Raw genomic sequence first — 20,559 nt, 5'->3', positions numbered from 1 at the left:
GTGGACGATTTTCGAGAAAAAAGGCTTTTAATTAAACTCTTACAATATTACACTATAAAATAAGTGACTTTTCTCAAAGTAAGCTTGAGCTTTGAGAAGAGGAGATAGACATATAGTTCATATGACAAAAAATTCTTATTTTTTGTCGTCCTCACCCCCTGTATTTACGGGAGGTCTTTCTGAAACACCATGTATTGTATATTTATATGGAATTTTGCTTAATACATGAAAATACCTTATTAGAAATTATAAATACATGTGCACATTTTTTACGAAATTTTTTCCATCATTTTTGTCGGACTGACGATTTGCGGATACATTTTTGTCGGACATTACAATTTTTGCTTATAAAAAACACTTTTCTATCGTGTGTTATTTTTGTCCGACATGTGGTAATCGATTTATCATACCCCGTGAAAATTCCGATTTCCAGCTGTCGGACTAAAAAACGCGGCTACTTTTTGACTGAATTAATTATTTACAATTAATTTTACTAAAAATTACCTATGTGGTAATTGATTTTCAATAACCTGTCATTTTGGCATGTTTTGGCCGGTAGACACGTCAATGTCGGAAGAATTTCTGTCGGACAAATTTAAATTTGCATTTGCAACAAAATTGTCAGTTACTTAAGCTAAAAATAAAAGATGTTATCTTGACTTTTCAAGACCCCCGGAAATTGTCATGTTTTTAGACTTTTCCGAGTGGAAAAGTGGAGGAATCGAGAAAAGTCGCAGAGGAAAAATGTGGTAGACTCGTCAAAAGGATGCTCCCCAGGAGTTATAAAATATGTGGTAATCAACTTTCCAGGGAGGGGCTGTACTGTGGACTATTACCTTATTACCCCTGATGCAGAAAATCTTTTTAATGAACTACAAATCGAACTTGAAATCCAATAGAACTAGTTTTTGGAATTTGGTACTTATAAGCTGAATACTATTGTCTGAAAAAAGTTGAAATCTAATGATAATACAATTGCTCTAACCAAATTGACCATGTGCTTTTATTTCCTAGATGTCAAATTGAACTTCAATTGGACAACTTATACCGTGAGCTGCAAAAGTATGGAATATATTTATTTAAAAATCAGATGTTCATTATTTGAAAAATCGCTCGGACCCGTCGAATTATATTTTTAGTTGCGCATTTTCTGAAGCAATTTTAATTTATACAGGGTGGCCCAAAAAAAAGTTATGAAATCAAGGCCAACTTTTTTAAATGGAAGCCCCACTTTTTTGTATTTTTATTTAATTCTCCATGGAATTCTGATAATTTTTTATGTAACATAAGCATACCTATCTTTAACCGTTTTCGAGATAATGGCGTCTGAATATAGAATATGGAAAATTTTCAAAAATTACTCTCGATACGCAAGGACTGTAACGTCAAAGTCAGTGGGAACTGGTGTACTTTCTGCTAAATACACTTTATGTTTTTCAAATATTTAATTCTGAATTTTAATTTGTTTGGTACAAACTGATAAAGGAAGAACACATCAAGAATAATGTGAAATATTCAATAACAAATATCCAAATCATACAATCATTCAAGGTACTGTAAAAAAAAATTGCAAAAAATTCAGGATTATAAACTAATTCAAACAAACAGAGTTAAATTAAATGTTCAAATTGCTATCCATTGGTTTCTTTTATATCCTCGATGTTTTGCGGTGGATTTATATAAACTTTGGATTTTAAATAACCCCATAAGAAGTAATCCAAAGCAGTGAGATCGGGTGATCTCAGAGGCCACTCTATTGGTCCCCGTCTTCCAATCCAACACCCAGGAAAACATTCGTCTAAATAACCTCGGACTTACCGAGCAAAATGAGGTGGCGCACCATCCTGTTGAAAATACAAGGTATTGCTTGGCATGTCAGGTTTGTTTGCCTTTGGAAAAATTTGAATGAGGGCGGGAATTAGATCAAACTGAAGGAAGGCCAAATATCTTTCTCTCGTGAGGTTTTCTTCGAAGAAAAAAGGGCCAAGAACCTGATTAATTATGCCTGCCCAGACATTTAATTTCTGTGGGTACTGAGTATGTGCCTCAGACATCCAATGAGAATTGTTTTGACTCCAATACCTGCAGTTTTGGCGGTTACCAATATCATTCAAAACAGAAAGTTGCCTTGTCTGAGAAAAGGATTTGCCGATGAAACTGTGGGGATAATGTTGAAATGGTTTCACAAAATTGGATGCGGCAATCAGGATCATTTTCGTTCTTGTACTATACGAATTTTGTACGGGTGATATTTCTCTTTCTTCAAAATACACAAAACTGATCTTTGGGAAATTGCATTTCCCCCAGTAATGTCTCTGCTTGAGCTATGAAGATTTTCTCGCAACTGCTATAAAATATTTAACTTAATGTCCTCGTCTATTTTCATACGACCTGTTTTGGGGATATCTGTTATGTGACCAGAATTTCGAAATTTCTTGGTAATTTTGCTTACAGTGGCCTGATTGATTGGATGATCTGGATACTTGTTATTGAATATATCACACACTTCTTGTTGTGTTCTGGCTTTATCACCGTGTTTCAAATAAATTAGAATTTCTATCCGCTACATTTCTGTTAGATGTGTCATCTAGTTAAGTAATTGCACTGTCCTAAATAATAAAAAATAGTAGTAATGAACAAGGTACATCAGTTTTAACTGACTTTGATGTTACCTATTTAATATTTAGTTGCTTGATGACTGTTACAATGTGTGTTTTTCTGGAGAGTTTTTGAAGTTTTTTGTTCTTTGCAAAAAAACATGAAGCGGTGCTAAAAATTTGCAAAATAACCTGGCACGTAATTTAAATAGTGACGTTTAGCAAAATCATATTTTATACAATAAAATTATGCGTTCTTAATTAAATTATACCTAAATACCTCACTTATATTTTTTACATTCAAGTCATTGCGTACTAATGATCAAAATAAATCACCGAACCACTTATTTCTTATGGATTTTTTTGATTTGAGGTAACTGTGAACCACACAAATCTAAGATGGAAAAGTAAACCTGGTTTTATTTTAAAACCAGCAGGATAAATCTCAGGATAATTTTTTAAAATTTCCCATATTCTATATTCAGACGCCATTATCTCGAAAACGGTTAAAGATAGGTATAGGTTATGTTACATAAAAAATGATCAGAATTCCATGGAGAATTGAATAAAAATACAAAAAGTGGGATTTCCATTTAAAAAAGTTGGCCTTGATTTCATAACTTTTTTTGGGCCACCCTGTATAAATGAAAATTGCTTCAGAAAATGCGCAACTAAAAATATAATTGAAGAGGTCCGAGCGATTCTTGAAATAATGAACATCTGATTATTAAATAAATATATCCCATACTTTTTCCGCTCACGGTATAAAAGTAACAAAGGGTATGTCATTACCAGAGAGCGGACAATTTGTGTCTTTAACCTTGAACATAGATATGTCATTCATAAACCTAGATACATTATCCATGACGCAATGTCGTGTCGAGTATGCATCGGAAATTTACGTGATAATTCACGAAAATTCCACGGTACATACATTTTTAGGCGTTATAAAATATTTAGAAAATCAGAAATTGTATACTACATATTTATTAAATAAAGTTCGGTTAAAAATAGTGTCGTTCTTTTAATTGGAAATTAGGAGTCAATGTAACGAATACCCTCAGGCGACGCACATGATAGAATAGTCCAACTCACGCTCCATTCATAACAGGGCTGCAGTTTGAATTCTGGCCAATAGGAATTCGATAAACGCAACCGATGTCGACGGATGGACTAGAGATGGGCGCGAGTGTCATTTCATTTCTTTAGAACTAAATTAACTTAATTATTTTCTCGTTATTTAACCTGTTCACATGATTTATGGATTTTAAATAAAGGGTACAAATCTTTGCGAGGATAATACGATATATTTGCTATACATAATAATTATATTTTGCATAGTTTATATACCATACATTTTTTAACGCGTACACATCTCTACCAAAATTTGACCTATTCTTCAGGTTAAAGACACACATTGTCCACTCTCTAGTCATTACAAAAAATACACCATGCATATATTTTAAATAATATTAGGAATAGCTGTAATTATTATTACCTGAACTCATACTGGACAGCCTATTGGATAAGAACGTTCTCCTGTGACTAAGCCTTCTGTAATGCCCATTGGCAGAAAACAGTAGTCTCTGCTCCGCATTCAGCTGGTATGGTAGTACAATACCTTCTGCCAAACTATGGCTCAGCTTCAACATACTCAAATCTTGACATTTACACTTGAACATCTTCTCCAGTTTAAACGCCTGCCAAAAATTACCCCTAGTCAACGCCTGCTTCATCATTTCTTCTAGAAGATTCAACAAATCTGATGAAATTTCCTCATCACATCCTGGAACTGAGGTAATCATCTCCAACATCTCTTTGTATGTTAAGTGGGGAGATTGTGCCTCAAATATTGTATCATCTAACCTCTTGGACTTGTCTAGGTAAAGATAGGCCATCCATTTCCATTTCTCTATATCATACTTAGTAGGCAGATCAAAGCTTCTTGCCCACTCATAAGCCAATTTAAGCAGTTGATATCTTTCAAAGCAGTTCTCAACATTATCTGCATATTCTAAATAAAATTCAACCACTCTGTCTGCACAAATATTACTGGCACTAAACTGTTTGCTACAATTTTCCCAGAAATTTTTATCCACATGATCGTTATTTTTATATTTATATTGCCACTGTCTAATCAGAATCATGTCTAACGAAACACCCCCAATTTGTGCAATTTTTGTTGCAGTGTCAAAAAGTTCTTGATTTAAAAGTTGATTTATACAATTGACTAAAGCTGTTTGTGTACCCTGAGGATCTAAATACAACCTAACATCAATTCTTATGCCACATTTTGAATGGCAAAGGTATGTTAAGATGTCTAACAAACTTTCAATGTTTGGGCAATTAATATATTGCTCTAATCCAACTGCACATAGGCACTGAACAAATTGTATTTGTTCATACAAAGATGTAACATTGAATTCTATTGCCGATGACAGCAAAAGCAATGAAGTGCTCTCAATCCAACTCCTATTGTTTAAATAAGTCATTTCATGGTCACTTTTGGAAATCATGCTATATCGCCTACATTTCTTTAGAGATTCTTTAAAAATTTCTAGTTTTGACTTTAAAAGAGCAGTGTTGAAGTCTAAGTTTATACAAGTATTTAAGAAGTCTGTAAAATGGCGTAATGGGTTGTGCTGAAATTGTAAAAATAAGTTCTGATATATCATCCTGATACAAAAAGTTAACTAATAATAAATTAGACTAAAGCGACATTAAATGCTTTTAAACAATAAATAAACAATACAAAAGAAATTAATACTTTCATAGGATGTTTTAGGAATAATTGGTTAAACATTACGTTTGGATTCACGTGGTCAAAATAAAAATAAATTATTAGTTCAAGTTTTATCCCTGTATAACGAACGTCTTCAGTCATACTTAAACAAAAAAAAACCTGAATTGTGTTCAAAACTATAAAATGAAGTTTCTTAATATTTATTTATAGCATTCTTTTTTGTGTCACTAATTCAAATTTTAGGTGCAACTTACTGGAAGAAAAACTGAGAGACTTTGAAGCAGGATTGCAGAATAATGATGTTTCATACTATTATCTAGCAGTTCTGCAACCAAGGATGAAGAACTAGACATGGATTCAAAGTTGGTAAATGGATGGTATAATTCCGTGGAGACTGCTAACCATGTCAGCCAGTTGGTAACCATTGAATCAGGCTAAAATATATTAAAATATGCTGTTTACAAAAAATAATGCCAATGCTTCTCGCAAGGGTTATTTTTTATTTAAAATTTATTTTTGTTTTCATGACAGGAATAGCCAATTGAAGAAAAAATAAATAAATAAAATGACACAAATAAAAATACTTCAAACATTTTAACCAATTTCATGTACAATTTTTCTTGTTAATTGAAATATATAATTTTTTTGTAAATTAAGGCTTAGGATTATTTATTTTTTATTTACTAGAGTATTTCTGTGGAACTATAAAAAAAAATTTAAATAAATAATTCGTTGCACCAAAAAAGGGTTATTTAAAATTTGTTTGTGTTTTCAATGTAGCAGAAATAAAAAAGTTGCCATCATAAATAAATAACTACAGACAATAACAAATTATATTGGAATTGCACCTGGTTAAAACTTTATGACACATCAAACAGTATTTAATTTTAATTTTGATTCCCTGTACTTTAAAGAGGCAAATAAATGAAAACTAAAAAATCCTGTTATTTTCATCCAAAAAATCTGTGGTGAAGAACTTGACTTAATTTCCTGTAACATTTTATGTACAGGTGTAACTTTAGGAAGGGGTTAGTTTTTTAATGGTAATAGCACATGTTCCTCAAAATACTAATCTGAAATTATATATAGGTACATATTTTTTTAATCGTATGAATAGTTGAGTTATAATTGTAAGAATCGATCGACTTACTTATAAGGAAGGTCAATCTTAATTATTTGAGCATAGTAGGTTTTCTATGGTAGATAGAACTTCACACGCACAACCATTTAAAGAAATACTATATTTAGGAAGTAACCATTACTCCTTTTTTAATAGCCACCCAGTTCATTTTGTGACAGAACCCATCACGCTGCATGTAAAAAAAGGTGATGGGAGAGCTCTACCATAGAACTACTATGCTCAAATAAATAAGATTGACCTGCCTTAGAGCTAAGTTGATTGAATCTTACAATTATATTCTGCAAGTTCGTGCTTCTGTGATAGGTATTGGTAGATGTTTAGAGTAAATAATCAACATGATTAAGTGCAATGAAAAAGTTTCCAAAATATGTGTTATTTGATCATTAAAAAATATATACTTAAGTGAAATAAAAAGAAATATCTATAGGCAATTTATGAAACTTAGACAATCAGAAAGATTACTTGTATTAGTTTAGTCTTCTTAGTTCTTAGTCTTTTTGTTTTCGCATTTGATCTAAATTTAAACCAGGTTTGAAGACGTATAGGTTGTTTGTTTTTTCATTTTGAAGTGTTATAACAATACATATTTTTGACTAACCTTAAAATAAAGTAACATCAGAAAATGACTATATTTATTAGAGCTCGAGATTTATGATCTTTACTGACCACTAGTCACCACTTTTATACTGTTTTTACATTAGTAAAAACAGTTTGGAATATTAATTCCAAATATTATGGAATATTATATATTATGGAATATTAATTCCAAACTGTTTGAACTCCATCTGCTCACATGAGAATAAAAAATGTAAGGAATAAGTTTAGATGCTTCCTGAAATTTTTATTGTCCACATATATTTTTTTTAACAAAAGAAGAAATATAACCAGATTAAGATTCCAAATCGTGGAATATTTAGGAGTAGGTGAATTTTAGTCTTGTTTTTTGAGACACTGGTGAATACTTATATAAGTATTTTTAAGAGCAGAGGGTGTTTAAAAAAGGGGGTTAAAGTAACTCCAATCTATTTCAAAGAATTGCATCAAAATTGTTGATAAGTACAATTATATTTTCCCATTGATCACTGTCTCTGAAAAACGTAATTTTATCAAATATTTAAATTTGGCAATATAAGCAAAGCCGTTAAAAACGCAGGTAAAATGAAAAACCCACTTTGCACGTATAGCATGGTATGCAAGAGGAGGGGCGGGGGGATGCCAGTAGGTACAATTATGCACAAACTTCCAAAATGAGCTAAATGTTGGTTAAACTTTACACGAAAGAAAAGTTAAAACCACTCTCTACATGTTCCGTGGAATATGACCAAAAAATATGCTTTATTAAGTCAGTCAAAGTGACCATATACTGCCCCAAATGATTGCAAACAAAGAATTCACAGGCAAAGTAGTAAAAATAATTACAAAATGGCTGGCTAGATTTCCCATTTACGTGGACTTAAAACCACTCTCTACATGTACCATCGAATGGATACAAAATAAGCAACAATTACTCCTTATTAAGATGGTCAAAATGACTGTACAATGTTCCAAACAATCTACAGAGTTTGCAGGTAAGGTACTTAGAACACAACTAAAATATGGCTAGCTAGACTTTTCGTTCTCTACATGTTTCATGGAATGCGGACAAAATAAGCCAAAACAATTATGCCTTATTAAGATGGTCAAAACGACCGTACACTTCTCCAAACAATCTGCAAACAAAGAGTTTGCAGACAAGGTAGTTAGATCAACTAAAATATGACTAACTAGATTTTCCGCTCTCTACATTTCATGGAATGCAGACAAAATAAGCCAAAACAATTATTATGCTTTACTAAAATGGTCAAAACGACCATAAAATGTTCCAAATATTCTGCAAACAAAAAGTTTGCGGGCAAGGTAGTTAAAACAACTACAATATAGCTAGCTAGATTTTCCATTTAAGCAGAGTGAAAAATACTCTTTGCATGGTGCATTTTCAATATACGGGTAATCTTCTGTTCTGCATAAATCAGGGTTCATAGTTCAAAAGTAATCGAGAATTCCCTGACTTTTCCAGGTTTTCCCTGACATAAAAAAAAAAATACAGGTCACTTGTAGTTCATTTTTACATACGAATTGGTGTTTATGCATTAAATTTTTTATCAACTGGACTCCATAATATTTTTTATACCTTAACAACCTCTTATAAAGGTTTCAAAACTACAAATAGTTTTCTCTTTCAAGAACCCAGGGCCGCCTTCCACAAAATTTCCAGTTGCAAACATCAAATTCTCTGACTTTCACGAATATTTTTAAAATTCCTTAACTATTCCCTGTTTTTTTATGAAGAATAACAAATTCCCTGACTTTTCCCGGTATTCCCAGCCGCTACGAACCCTGTAAATTCACAAGGCACAAAGAGACATAAAAACAGACACAAGCTGCATGTGCGGTACAGATAAATCTACCAATATCCACCAAGAATGGATGCAAAAAATAATTTATTTTTTAAACTTCATTTAAACTCTTGTGTATGGACATGTTTACCAGAGTTATCATTTTAAACAAACTGTATGAAACTAAAGCTTGTATAAGACAATGCAATTTAGTTTCGGCGACAAAATAGCAAAGATTTTGTTACGGGGATAAAATTGTATGCTTATAGTCCAAGCATTATAGAGAAATGCTTACAGAAATTATTACCTGGACAAAAAAAATATGACCGTATAGAAAATTAAATTTTAAATTGAGTTTCTTGTTCTTTAAACTCGATCCAATATGGCGAACATGGTTAAAAAAAATCGCAAAGTTGAAAAAAAACGGTTTTTCTAAAATAATTAAAAAAATATAGCACAGATTGAAAAATTTTAAATGAGAAAGTTGTAGGTTTTAAACAGATCTATCGACTGATTTTTTGAAAGTATGGATTGCTTTGTTACTTTTCGAGATATATCGAAAAAACCGTTAAAAATCTTCTCTTTTCTCTTCTTCTATAACTTGTTTACATTTACGTGCCCATATTTGCTATTTACTGCAAGCATAGCCCGCGGCAAGCCAAAAGAGTACATTTTTGAAAAATTTAAAAATATTAATTATTTTTCGATATATCGATTTTTAAAAAAAAAGGCGTTCTCGAAAATTGGCTAGATCTTCTCAGCGGATAGCCCTACAGTAACGATTTTCGGTTTATTTTCTTCGTAAAGAGTTATATTATCATGCTGTTAAAAAATGTTGACGATTTTATTAATTTTAAGGATCAAGAAATGACTGAATAAGTTGCACTTTTTTGGGTATGTTTTTTTCAAATTACTATTTCAATTTTGATTTTATGAAAATGACTTTTAAAGAAAGAAAACTAAACATTTACCTGTCTATTTTGCTTCTAAGGCGAAAATGCTATAATATTCGTGTTTAGCTACCCCAGATTAAGTACAAAAAAATAATAAAAATTGAAATAGTTATTTGAAAAAAACATACTTTTTGTCCAGGCAATAATTTCTGCAAATTTAACATTAATCCGTGACAGAATGCTTAGACTATTATTATCACACAATGGGACAGAATTACTTCAATTTGTTTAGTTTGGAGTAGTGTTACCAACTGTGCTTTGTTTAACATGTAAAATTACTTGTAAGTATCTTGTAAATAATTATTTTTGATTCAAGCAAAACATTGCAATGAATGAAAATTTAAAAGTAAATTGTTGTATAGTTTTAATAGTGGCTTCAACGGTGTTACTAATCATAGCCATAACCAACAGCCAACAACAGCTAGGTTGGTAATATACAAATCTCCATAAAAGTAACTAGAAGCTAATTCATGTAATTCAGTTGCCGCCACAGAAATGTATAGTCTGATAAGGAAAATTTCACGGATTGTATTGTCTGATACGGGTTTAACAGAGTAACAGAAAGTAACATTGCAAGTGAAAATAATTTTGCAAAGACATATTGTCACCATATATTTTAAAGTTAATTAAGACAGAACACCGAACGTCACAAAAATTATGATTTATTAAATATTAACTCATATTGGTATATGAGAATAGGCACATATTACTAATTGTTGGTAAAACTAATTTATGTATTGAAATAATTATTTTTGTTGTTTTATAGATTAAAAAATACTAATCTGACAGATTTGATATACTTTTTTTGAAGACTTCAAATGTTTAATAAAAAGTATTTGTCACTAGTTTTTTTTAAAGCACTATTTAGTTTGTAAAAATAATTGCCAATACCTACTTGACATTGATCTACTCTAATAGCTATTTTACATTGACAACTTATTCATGAATAAATTGACAAAGTTCTTCTTGAATTAATTCACGAATTTATTGGTAAACAGTATGATTTTACACAGCTACAGACTTTGCCAAGTTTTTTGACGTATGGATCAGTTCTACCAATGAATCAAAGCAAATCAATTTCAAAAATGTCACCTTTCCACTCATAATTATAGTGATACAACAGCGGTACCGTTCTGACACATATTATATAAATATTAGTTTTTGTAAGTAACAAATCAGTAAAAACAATGCAAAACTAGCACGACGCCACACAATTATTTACATATTCTAATAACATAACCTCATTACTGATCTGAGGCTGGAAATCTTTTGGGTTGGTACTTCCGAACTTCAAGAAGAAATTTACAAAAATTAGAACATGCTCTAATTCGTCAAGAACTTGACGAGTAAATTCATGAAGTTATTTGACAGCAGATTTGGTGCATTACATTTGTCCAGTTTCTTGATGAAGCGACTTCATGAATTAATTGATCAATAAATTGTCAATGTAAAACAGCTTTAAGCAAGAAATGCTAAATATGTATCATTTTATTACATTTATTTTAATTTTCAATTTATCAATTTATGAGGTGCTTGTAATACCATAGGTAATTTCATGATTTTCTGTATGAAGTACTAGTTTTTCTGTACTGTGTTTACATTCTCAAATTTCTGTGTGATATTATAAAAAAAGTATGTATACGAATCAACAAAGACGAGACTTGACAATAAACAAACAAAAGAAAACAAACTTTTTGACAACAGTGGATAAACGAAAACAAATTTATGATAATCATACTTTTCAAAGTTACGCCCTGTATAAATCAAAAAAAAAATTACGAACATCAACAATTAACATACCTCATAACTTGTTGCTAATATTGCTAGCAGTGGATTTCTATAAAGCTGGCAAGCCTGCAATAATGCCCTAGGTGGATCTGTACTATTATGACATCTGATTAGTGTTTGAGCGAGAGTTGTTTTTGTGTTCAAGATGTCAATCTCTAGAGAATCGGAACCCACTGAGCTAGAATTACTTTCACCACTTGTCTGTGAAGTAACACTGGAATGTATCGACTCACTTTGGGCCAAACTGTCGACACTCTTATGAACCCCAATTCGTGAAAAAAATGATGTCCTTGAGTCACGTTCACGCATTAATATGTTGCGTTCGTCCACTTGAATATCGTGGACAACACTGTGGTTGATGTGCTCCAGCAAATTTGGATTTTTTAACGATTGCAGAATGGCTTTGATCTGTTCGATAGGATAATTCCTAATCTGAGCCAAGATTAAAAACGGCAACCACATATTATGGTTAGCACATTGTTTGAGAAAAAGTTCTGGAAGTTTTAAATTATAATGAATGGCAAACCTAATCACTGTGTCATAGAATGTAAGTGCCTCTATGAATGATCGAGGGTTTGATATATCTTCGAAGTCTATAGTATTGATAATTTTTTTCTCCAATAGATTTAAAATGGCATATGGATCGTCTTCTATATTTATAAACAAGTCAACTAGAAATTCGTTGAGATAACCAAAGGCACTTAATATATTTGCAGATTTAATGATAACTTTTAAAGATTCTGCATTCACTCCGATCATTTCCAGAAAAGCAATACAACTAGCAGTGATATCAAGGCAATAAAAGTTCCTCACAGCTACTTTGTAAATCTTTTTCTGTGCTAATTTTAAATTTTCTTCATTAACATTACCACAAAAACTAAACTGCTCTAACAGAAACAATTTACAAGCTATACTGGGTCGTAATTCTTTAATGTGAAGTAAATAACGTATCTGTTTAGAATATCCATAAGGCTGAACCAATTCTTTTTTGTTAAAATGTGGTACAGAATCTTGTCCAAACTGGAAAGAATATATTTTCTTTACATCGATACATAAGTGTTTCTCTAGCAAGTCATAATATGTCAATTTACACTGTTTCGGTAAAGTAATTTTATTGTAGAGAGCCCAGAGGACCTTAAAATCCTCCAGTAATTTTGACAGAGCTGTAAATAATTCATTGTCTAAAATAACTAAAGATTTTTCGGTTAAAACATTTGAAAAGTCTATGTGTTTGGTAAAAAACATTAAAGCTAATAGAATCATCGGGTTTTCTTTAAAAAAGTAAATAAGATCATCACATAAAAAACTAGACACTTTAAAAATATTATCACATAGCTTTGGCTCACTGATGTTGTTTATCAACTGCTTAAAATTCCATATCAAATTCAGATGTGAGGAATTTACAGCTGCCCTTAAATCACTTAAATCAACATTTTGAACGCAAATATTTAACACATGATGTAACTTATGCTCTAAACAATATTCGATCAGTAATTGCAGAAACTTATCCACTGATATATTGGAGTGTTTCCTATTCAAAATATGATAAATGTTTTCTATATTGTCAGATACATCAATTCTACGCAAGACATTTAAAACGTTATTAATGTCGCTGTAGCTAAAAATCCCAAATTTGCTAAGCTCATTCACCACTACTTGGGAAGTATTGGTTGATACCTCAGCTACAGTCACTTGATTTATCATGTCATTAGTAATAGGAAAAGAGTTGAAAATTTTTAGAAAACTCTCATATGTGTTGTAACTGGAAGTTTCTTCATTATATTGTACATTAATCCAGATTTTTAATAGTTTTATATCGTTGTATATCAACAACTGTTTCCACAAAGTATCACCCTTTAGATAAGGTAATAATGTTGTATCTGTAATATAATATCAAAAGAATCATGAATATTCGACAAGGAGCTTGACTTACTCTGTGTTCTTAAGAATAACTTTGCAGCTATTTCTTGCTTCCATTCGATACTTTGCTTATTCAAACAATCGATGCTATCTTCCAACAATTTATATTTTGAAATCAAGACATTATTATCTAAAATTAGATTTAAAAAATACCACAATTGCTGTATGTCTTCAGTAAGCTCATTGAGTTTCTTTAGATGATTTCCTATATACTCTCTCAGATCTTTTTTTGTAGTAGTGAAAAACACATTTAATAATTCTTTGTCAGGATCTAGTCTGATGTTTTTCAATACATGTGATACCCTGAATATCTGTTTTCTGTCTAAAAGTTCGCTTACCCACAGAAAAACCTAAAACATACCAAAGTGTACTTTTAGAAGGGCAATATATGGTAATCGTTTGTTTTCATTTGCTACAGAAGTGAAATGGAAAAATAATTATACACTGATATTAAATTTGATACTAATTGTTCACTGCAGTATGTACCATTAAAACTGTAAATAACAGAAATGTATAGGACCCATGCCAAAAGCATTCTGCCATCTACAGTACTTACTTCTTTCCTAAAAAAGGACTCTGCTTCTTCCAGTGATAGCTTTTTCCTAAGAGATAAAAATAATACAACTAGTTTTATATCAATTCCTTTCGCAGCTGCTTCCCTAGAAACTTCTTTGTCTCCTTTGCAATGCCAGCCTGTCCATATTACGATGTGCTCTTTAGTTAAATTTGGCGGTGGCGGAGGTTTAAAGACCTGTAAAAAAACGATTAAATTTTATGGAGGTACAATACTAGTAATACTACTTGTTTGTAAAAATACTTACAAAATCTTCTTCAACGGATGTTTTGGAAGCCATTTCCTAAACTATTATAATTTATTGATAAATTACTACAACAATGAATCATTTATAATCTCACGAAACAGTCTTATCAGTATCACATCTATTTAGCGCATACCAATAATGTATGTGATGTAAACATAAATGATAAATGTATTGTTTTTTGTTTTATTTCCTTGGTTAGTCAGCTGACAATGCTGACACTGACATTTGCGCATCGCGTATGGCGCACTTGAACGACTTGCATATTATGCGGAATTCACAGAACTTCGGCTGTGGCGCGCTACACTTAATTCGACCAATCATTTAGCTGTACTTGTACTCCCTTCGATTTTTACCCTATTTTTCTGTCGCTCCGTACTGCCACCTGAAGTTAAAATTAATTTAATAAAATTTATGTGTAACATTTTTCGAAAGTAAGATTAAATTAACAATGTTAGACAATTATTATACTTTGAATTATTTTCTAATGAAGATGACCCATGAGGCAGACGACGAATTTGTGATCTACAAAGACTTTATAAAAATAATTTAAAGTGTAGGAGACATAAATTTTCAATTCCATTAAAAATGTGTACCTATAGGTGCTTTCTTTCGGGAGCCATTTTCGGATCTAAACGCGTTATGATCCCAAAATCATGTTCGTAGTTGTTTTCTTGTTTCCGGATCAATCAGGATCGGTATTCCCCTTTCCCCTATGAATCAAACTTTTGCTGTGATTCGAACTTTTGATCATGATCACATATTTAATATATTCCTTATAATTGTAGTGGTTTCTTTTTTCTCTGAGAATGCAGTTACTATTTTTATCTTAATTGTACAAGTATACCTAAACCATTGTTTAAATACAATACAACAATGCCTAAACGATATATTTAAAATCAAATCAAATGTCAATAGTAAACAAAATCCTGTTCTCTTCGAAATTGGATTCACGGATCTAGTTCGTATTTGTCTGATCATGATTCAAAGCTGAGAGCAAAAGAAAACTTCTTATAACTGCCATTTGAAAAGGTGGGAATTCAAAAGTTTCGTATTGTTTTTCCAATAATGACTGGAGAAGCAATATTATCGCGCAAACAAATAGTGTATTAGAACAAACTATTAGTTGAGCACCAAGGTTTCTTGGTTGAGCACGGCCAATGAGCAAACTTTACTTTATTTGGCTTGGAAAATTAGTTCAATAGATGGCGCTGTCGTAAGTATGTAAATGTCAAATTCACAAATGTCATCGGTGAAGAAGTCTCAGGAGTGGCAAATGTCAATATTTGGCTTTAAATTTAATTCGTTAATTGATAAGCCGTAATTTTCAAATATTAAAAGTTTCAAGTGCTTGTTTGGAATGGCGGGGGAGGCCAGCCATAAGAAAAAGGGCAAACTATCCAGACAGGAGTCCAGTAGGTCAGGAAAGGGGTCAGAAATAGATGTTGACAGACCTATTGCTGGGGCTAGTACCACCCAAGACAAAACGAGGAGTGGTATTAGAGTTTATAAAATAGTTGTGTTAGGCGATGGTGGTGTGGGTAAATCGGGTATGATGTTCAGAAAATGTTAGGTCTTTCAACTTATAAAAGTTTTGTTTTCAGCTGTTACTTTACAGTTCGTTAGTCATAGTTTTTTAGAATATCACGACCCTACCATCGGTAAATATAAATGAAAATGTGTAAGTTCTGCAGTTTACTATTTACTTTACTTACTTTGCAGAGGATTCCTATCAACAACAGGCTGTTATTGATGGTGAACCTGCATTATTAGATATTTTGGATACTGCCGGACAGGTACATTATGCATGTATATTTTTAAATAATTTGTTGTAATGTAGAAAGCACATGTAGCAAATAATTTCTAAGGCTGTATACAAAGTTGACCCACATTCTTGCACATTACATTATAACAATAAAAAAGTTGTTACATAAAATTTAGAACTACATTTGGGTTTTTTATTTAAGTTTTCGAACATTAAAAATCATTGGCATGAAAATTTAAATACTCCTGTATAAAATTCAAATTATATGTTGCAATCACTGTACTGTCCAGTACCTATATACCACACACTTCTTCTATTGTAACTGATGTGAAACGTAAGAGCATGCTCTTCTCCCTTTCACCTCTTGTGGCGGTTCATTTGACATTTGTTTTTCTTATATTAGCTTTTGGACTCATTAAAATAACTGAATAAATGCCACAAAGTGTAGAAGCAAAGCCATTTTCATTTATTTTAAATGGAACACCGTATTTGCTTTTATTTTGATAGAGCACAATGGTTTGGAAAGTTGTCTCCAATAATAAGGCGAGTAACAGTAGTAACGGATAGGATAGCTATAGCTAAAATACATAATGGAGATTTAGTTATGAACAAAAAAACACAATACTTATAGCATTAGTTAGTCTTTTCAATTTGTCTTACAGTTAGAAATGTATGTTTTAAAAAGCTGTCTATTTAAATTGAGTTGCTAATCAAAAAGAAGCCTTACGAGTTGTGGAAATATTTAAATTAGTCCAATTAAATAGAAGTGTAAAATATAATTTTTAATGAAAATTAATTTCTCTATTACATTAAGGGGTTTTTTGGAAACTGTGATCATATTAATCCGAATATTAGGGGTCAAGTTGATCAGATTTTATTTATGTTCTGGTCTTTTCTACTTGACACAATAATAGGATAAATGGATCAGCTGTTTTATGTAACGCTAAAATTTAAACAGTTTAGTGATTTGTTCAGCGTCCAGTGTATGACCAGTATAATAAACAATAATAAATTTGCCTACTTTATTAAAGTTATAAAAATGCATGCTTTGTTTTGCGTCAAGAATATTGATTAACACACAAACGTATAGTACCTGGCTTCGATGTCAGATGATTTGTCCCTGTTCCCTTTGAAAATAGTTACCTATTATCAGATACTTAGTGATCCATCTGTCATAATCCCTATAATGTGTTATTTCTTTCTCTCAAAACATAATTTAATCATAAGTGCAACAGAAGTGATTGTGACTCTGGCTGCCTATCATATTATGCATATTTTACTATTTCAAATAAAAAAATTTCAGTATCATTTTATGGAATATCCTCACTGAATAATTTTCTTTAAAACAATGTAAAAGAAAAATGTGTTTTTTTATATCAATGTTGAATTGAAAGTGAGGCCACAATATAACTTTCAATAAACTTCCTCTCTTGAGAAATAAAAACATAAACTTTAGATTCCTTTTTAGTGCATTTTCGCCACAAAAAGATACGCGTCAAGTGGAAGATATACTGTTTTTTTCAATTGTTATCAAGATTTACTACATTATTAACTCAAAACTATCTCTTCAGACTAACTTTCATAAGTGCGATTATATAATAATAGTAATAATAATATCTTTACCTCTCATTATAACCGCAAGGATTAGCCCATAAGTCGGAGACTTGTGTGGAAGAGATTGTGCATATTATTATTTAGTAGACTGCATATGCACCTAGAAACAAGTTATGTTGGTAATATCCACCATTCATTGCAGGGATGAGGGAAACCTGGAAAACCTCATTGATTATGAGAGGTGGTCAAACAAGGACCGGTATCAATCTCTCAGTGACCCAAGCCAACTTTCTTCCCCCCTATCATATCTGCAGAGAGGGTACCTAATTCCTCTCTACTGAATATAACTGATCTACGGTCTTACAAGTATTGACGCCTCGAACCGGTCGACCACCGACAGACCCAAAATTAATATATTTTAAATTATTATTTTTGCATAGTAGGTAGTTGGATATTGAGTTTTTCTTGTTAACACAACGGATCTTTAAAATTTATAAAACGAAAAATGTAAAACAACTATCTATCGAAAAATTTGAATCATGAAGCAAGCAATTTTTTTTTTATTTTGTCCAAAGTCTAGGCAGAAGACCTTTTTGTTAAAAGTGTGTATATTTTTGAAAATTTCAATCAAGAAAACTAAAACGTTGCCATCAGTTTCTGGTATAAAGTACCTAGTAAATATTTTAGCTGTGTTAGCCCCAGTGACATTAGTAAAGTAATTAGTTCCTACATTTTTTGTACACTTAGCCTATCTTAATTATTGCCCCAGGCTACAGCAGCAATACTCATAAATTATAATTATTAATTTGTGTTAAAAATATTTAAAATTTTTTGTTAAATTTTCAGGTAGAATTCACTGCAATGAGGGACCAGTACATGCGTTGTGGAGAGGGTTTCCTCATATGCTACAGTGTTACAGACCGCCACAGTTTCCAGGAGGCACTGGAGTATAAAAAGCTTATTCAAAAAGTGCGCGCATCTGAAGACACGCCCCTTGTACTAGTAGGCAACAAATTTGATCTCCACCTGCAGCGTAAAGTTACAACGGAGGAGGGCAAGTCTCTAGCCAGGCAGTTCGGTTGTCCCTTCTATGAAACATCTGCCTGTTTGCGGACATACGTCGATGATGCCTTTCATACTCTGGTCAGAGAGATTCGGAAGAAAGAACGGGAGAAGATATGTCTGTCAGGTAGCGAACATAAGCCGCACAGACATAGCAAGTGGTGGAGATTACGGAGTATATTTGCTCTTGTATTCAAACGAAAAAGACATCAGAATTTTAGCTCTTAGGTTATGTTTCCGATGCAGCTTGAACGATGATTTGTTAGAGGAATGAGGTTGGTGTAAGCATTTTTTTGCTGTAGATGTAATTTTTTTGCCAAGCAATGGAATTGAAATGCCTTACTTGATGACTTGAGTTAGAAGACTTCAGAGATAGTTGAGAAGATGGATACTATTATTTTTTTTTTTGGTAACATGACAAAATTTCACAAAATCTTCGCATTCTTGAAAATTTTAAAAAAATCAAACTCCTAAAATGCTTAAAAGTTTTCATATACAGGCTGTCCATAAGGAAGTGCACAGACTTTAGGGAAATATTCCTCTGATAAAAATAAGCAAAAAAAAAAGTTTATATAAGTCTTGGTCTTGGAATACACCGTTTTTGATATATAGCTTTTAAATATTTTGGAAAAATGTGTTTTTATTTCGTATTTCAAGAACGCTTGATGATAGTAAACATTTAACATAGCTAGTAATACCTACATTTAGAATTTACAGACCCTGCTAATAATTGTGTCTTAGATATGGGGGATCAGCCTCTTTTTAAAACATAACTTTTACACCCAGGAACGTATTTTCCTAGGGGCGATTGCCTGGGGTGGTAAATTTTAAAATCTGATTAAAAAACACAATCAGCGACTTACCGATATAAAATTCCAAAACCTAATTCTTAAAAAAAAAACAATCAGCACCAAGATAGAAATTTTGTTAGATCTTGCTGGGGCCCCCGATCTCGGCTATAGCCCTCGCTAGATCCAGGTCTAAACGGAAGAGCCATCCCTCTGGGTTTTCATAGAAAAAAAAAATGCAAGTTTTAATTTATCAGCTTGGATTTTTTTTTATGTTTACTAACAAGTACTGGGCTGCCGCTCCTATTCGCCCAAGATGTATAATTTACAAATACATCCCTGTTTACGCCTATGTCTTTAAAAATATCAATATGATACAACTACTGAGTGGGTTGCATGTTCCATTCATTTGGGTATGAGTGAGATATAACCTATAAAGTATATCGATGAGTTTTTGCCAAAGTATTGTAAGTAACATTTTTGGCCAAAACTAAACTCTTCTGGTCATCTGTAACAGGTCTAAATGGATGATTTGCCAAACTCTCATAGGTGTTTGAAAACAATTTATTGAAAAAAAAAAAACGGTTTTATTGTAGGCGTAAATCTACTTATTTTATTTAAGGCTCCGCCAACACATCGTAAGACACGTTATTTAGCAAACCTATCAGCAGCGTATCGCATGTACAATCACATGATGTTGCTTGCGATAGTAATTTTGCTACTTACGTTACTTTTAGAGTGTTATTGTATTCCAGTCTAGTATCTACTAGTAAGTTCATTTTATAAAAAAATATAAAAAATGTTCGGTATTAGTCCCCAAACTATTGAAAATTATCTAGATTAATTGTTTCCAACTGACTAGAGAAATAATTCAATGTTGCCACACTGATTTACCCAGGTACAATAAAAAACAATTCCAATCTATAAAACTAACTCGATTCTTTACAAAACACTAATTGTTTATGAAAACATAAAAGGTGATTCAGAATTTATCCAAAAAAAATTCGGATGTACAGAGGATGCTTACAAATACAATTTTGTAAAAAAAAAGAATC

General features: G+C 31.8%; 2 protein-coding genes across 2 annotated transcripts in view; one reads left to right on the top strand and one right to left on the bottom strand.

The window, feature by feature from the left end:
* The window catches only part of LOC108916006 (spatacsin), a 40,190-nt gene extending 25,643 nt beyond the window's left edge, over nt 1-14,547 (bottom strand). The window contains exons 1-6 of the mRNA XM_018722184.2: nt 14,339-14,547; nt 14,074-14,268; nt 13,531-13,867; nt 11,610-13,477; nt 5,595-5,774; nt 4,096-5,239 (exon numbers count right to left, since the gene is read on the bottom strand). Of these exons, the coding sequence (XP_018577700.1) occupies nt 4,096-5,239; nt 5,595-5,774; nt 11,610-13,477; nt 13,531-13,867; nt 14,074-14,268; nt 14,339-14,371 (3,757 nt within the window). The 5' untranslated portion in view covers nt 14,372-14,547. The remainder of the gene's footprint in view (nt 1-4,095; nt 5,240-5,594; nt 5,775-11,609; nt 13,478-13,530; nt 13,868-14,073; nt 14,269-14,338) is intronic.
* A 1,018-nt stretch (nt 14,548-15,565) lies between these two features.
* On the top strand, nt 15,566-20,559 carry LOC108916004 (GTP-binding protein Rit1-like). The gene is made up of 4 exons (XM_018722182.1): nt 15,566-15,885; nt 15,940-15,996; nt 16,058-16,131; nt 18,501-20,559. Exons 1-4 carry the CDS (start codon nt 15,696-15,698, stop codon nt 18,942-18,944), a joined length of 765 nt encoding a protein of 254 aa, XP_018577698.1. The 5' UTR covers nt 15,566-15,695; the 3' UTR covers nt 18,945-20,559.

This window comes from Anoplophora glabripennis, unplaced genomic scaffold (genome assembly GCF_000390285.2).
Source record: "Anoplophora glabripennis isolate ALB-LARVAE unplaced genomic scaffold, Agla_2.0 scaffold1149, whole genome shotgun sequence".
NCBI lineage: Eukaryota > Metazoa > Arthropoda > Insecta > Coleoptera > Cerambycidae > Anoplophora > Anoplophora glabripennis.
Note: the sequence above shows the minus strand (reverse complement) of the source record. Positions and strands in the feature narration are given on the sequence as shown.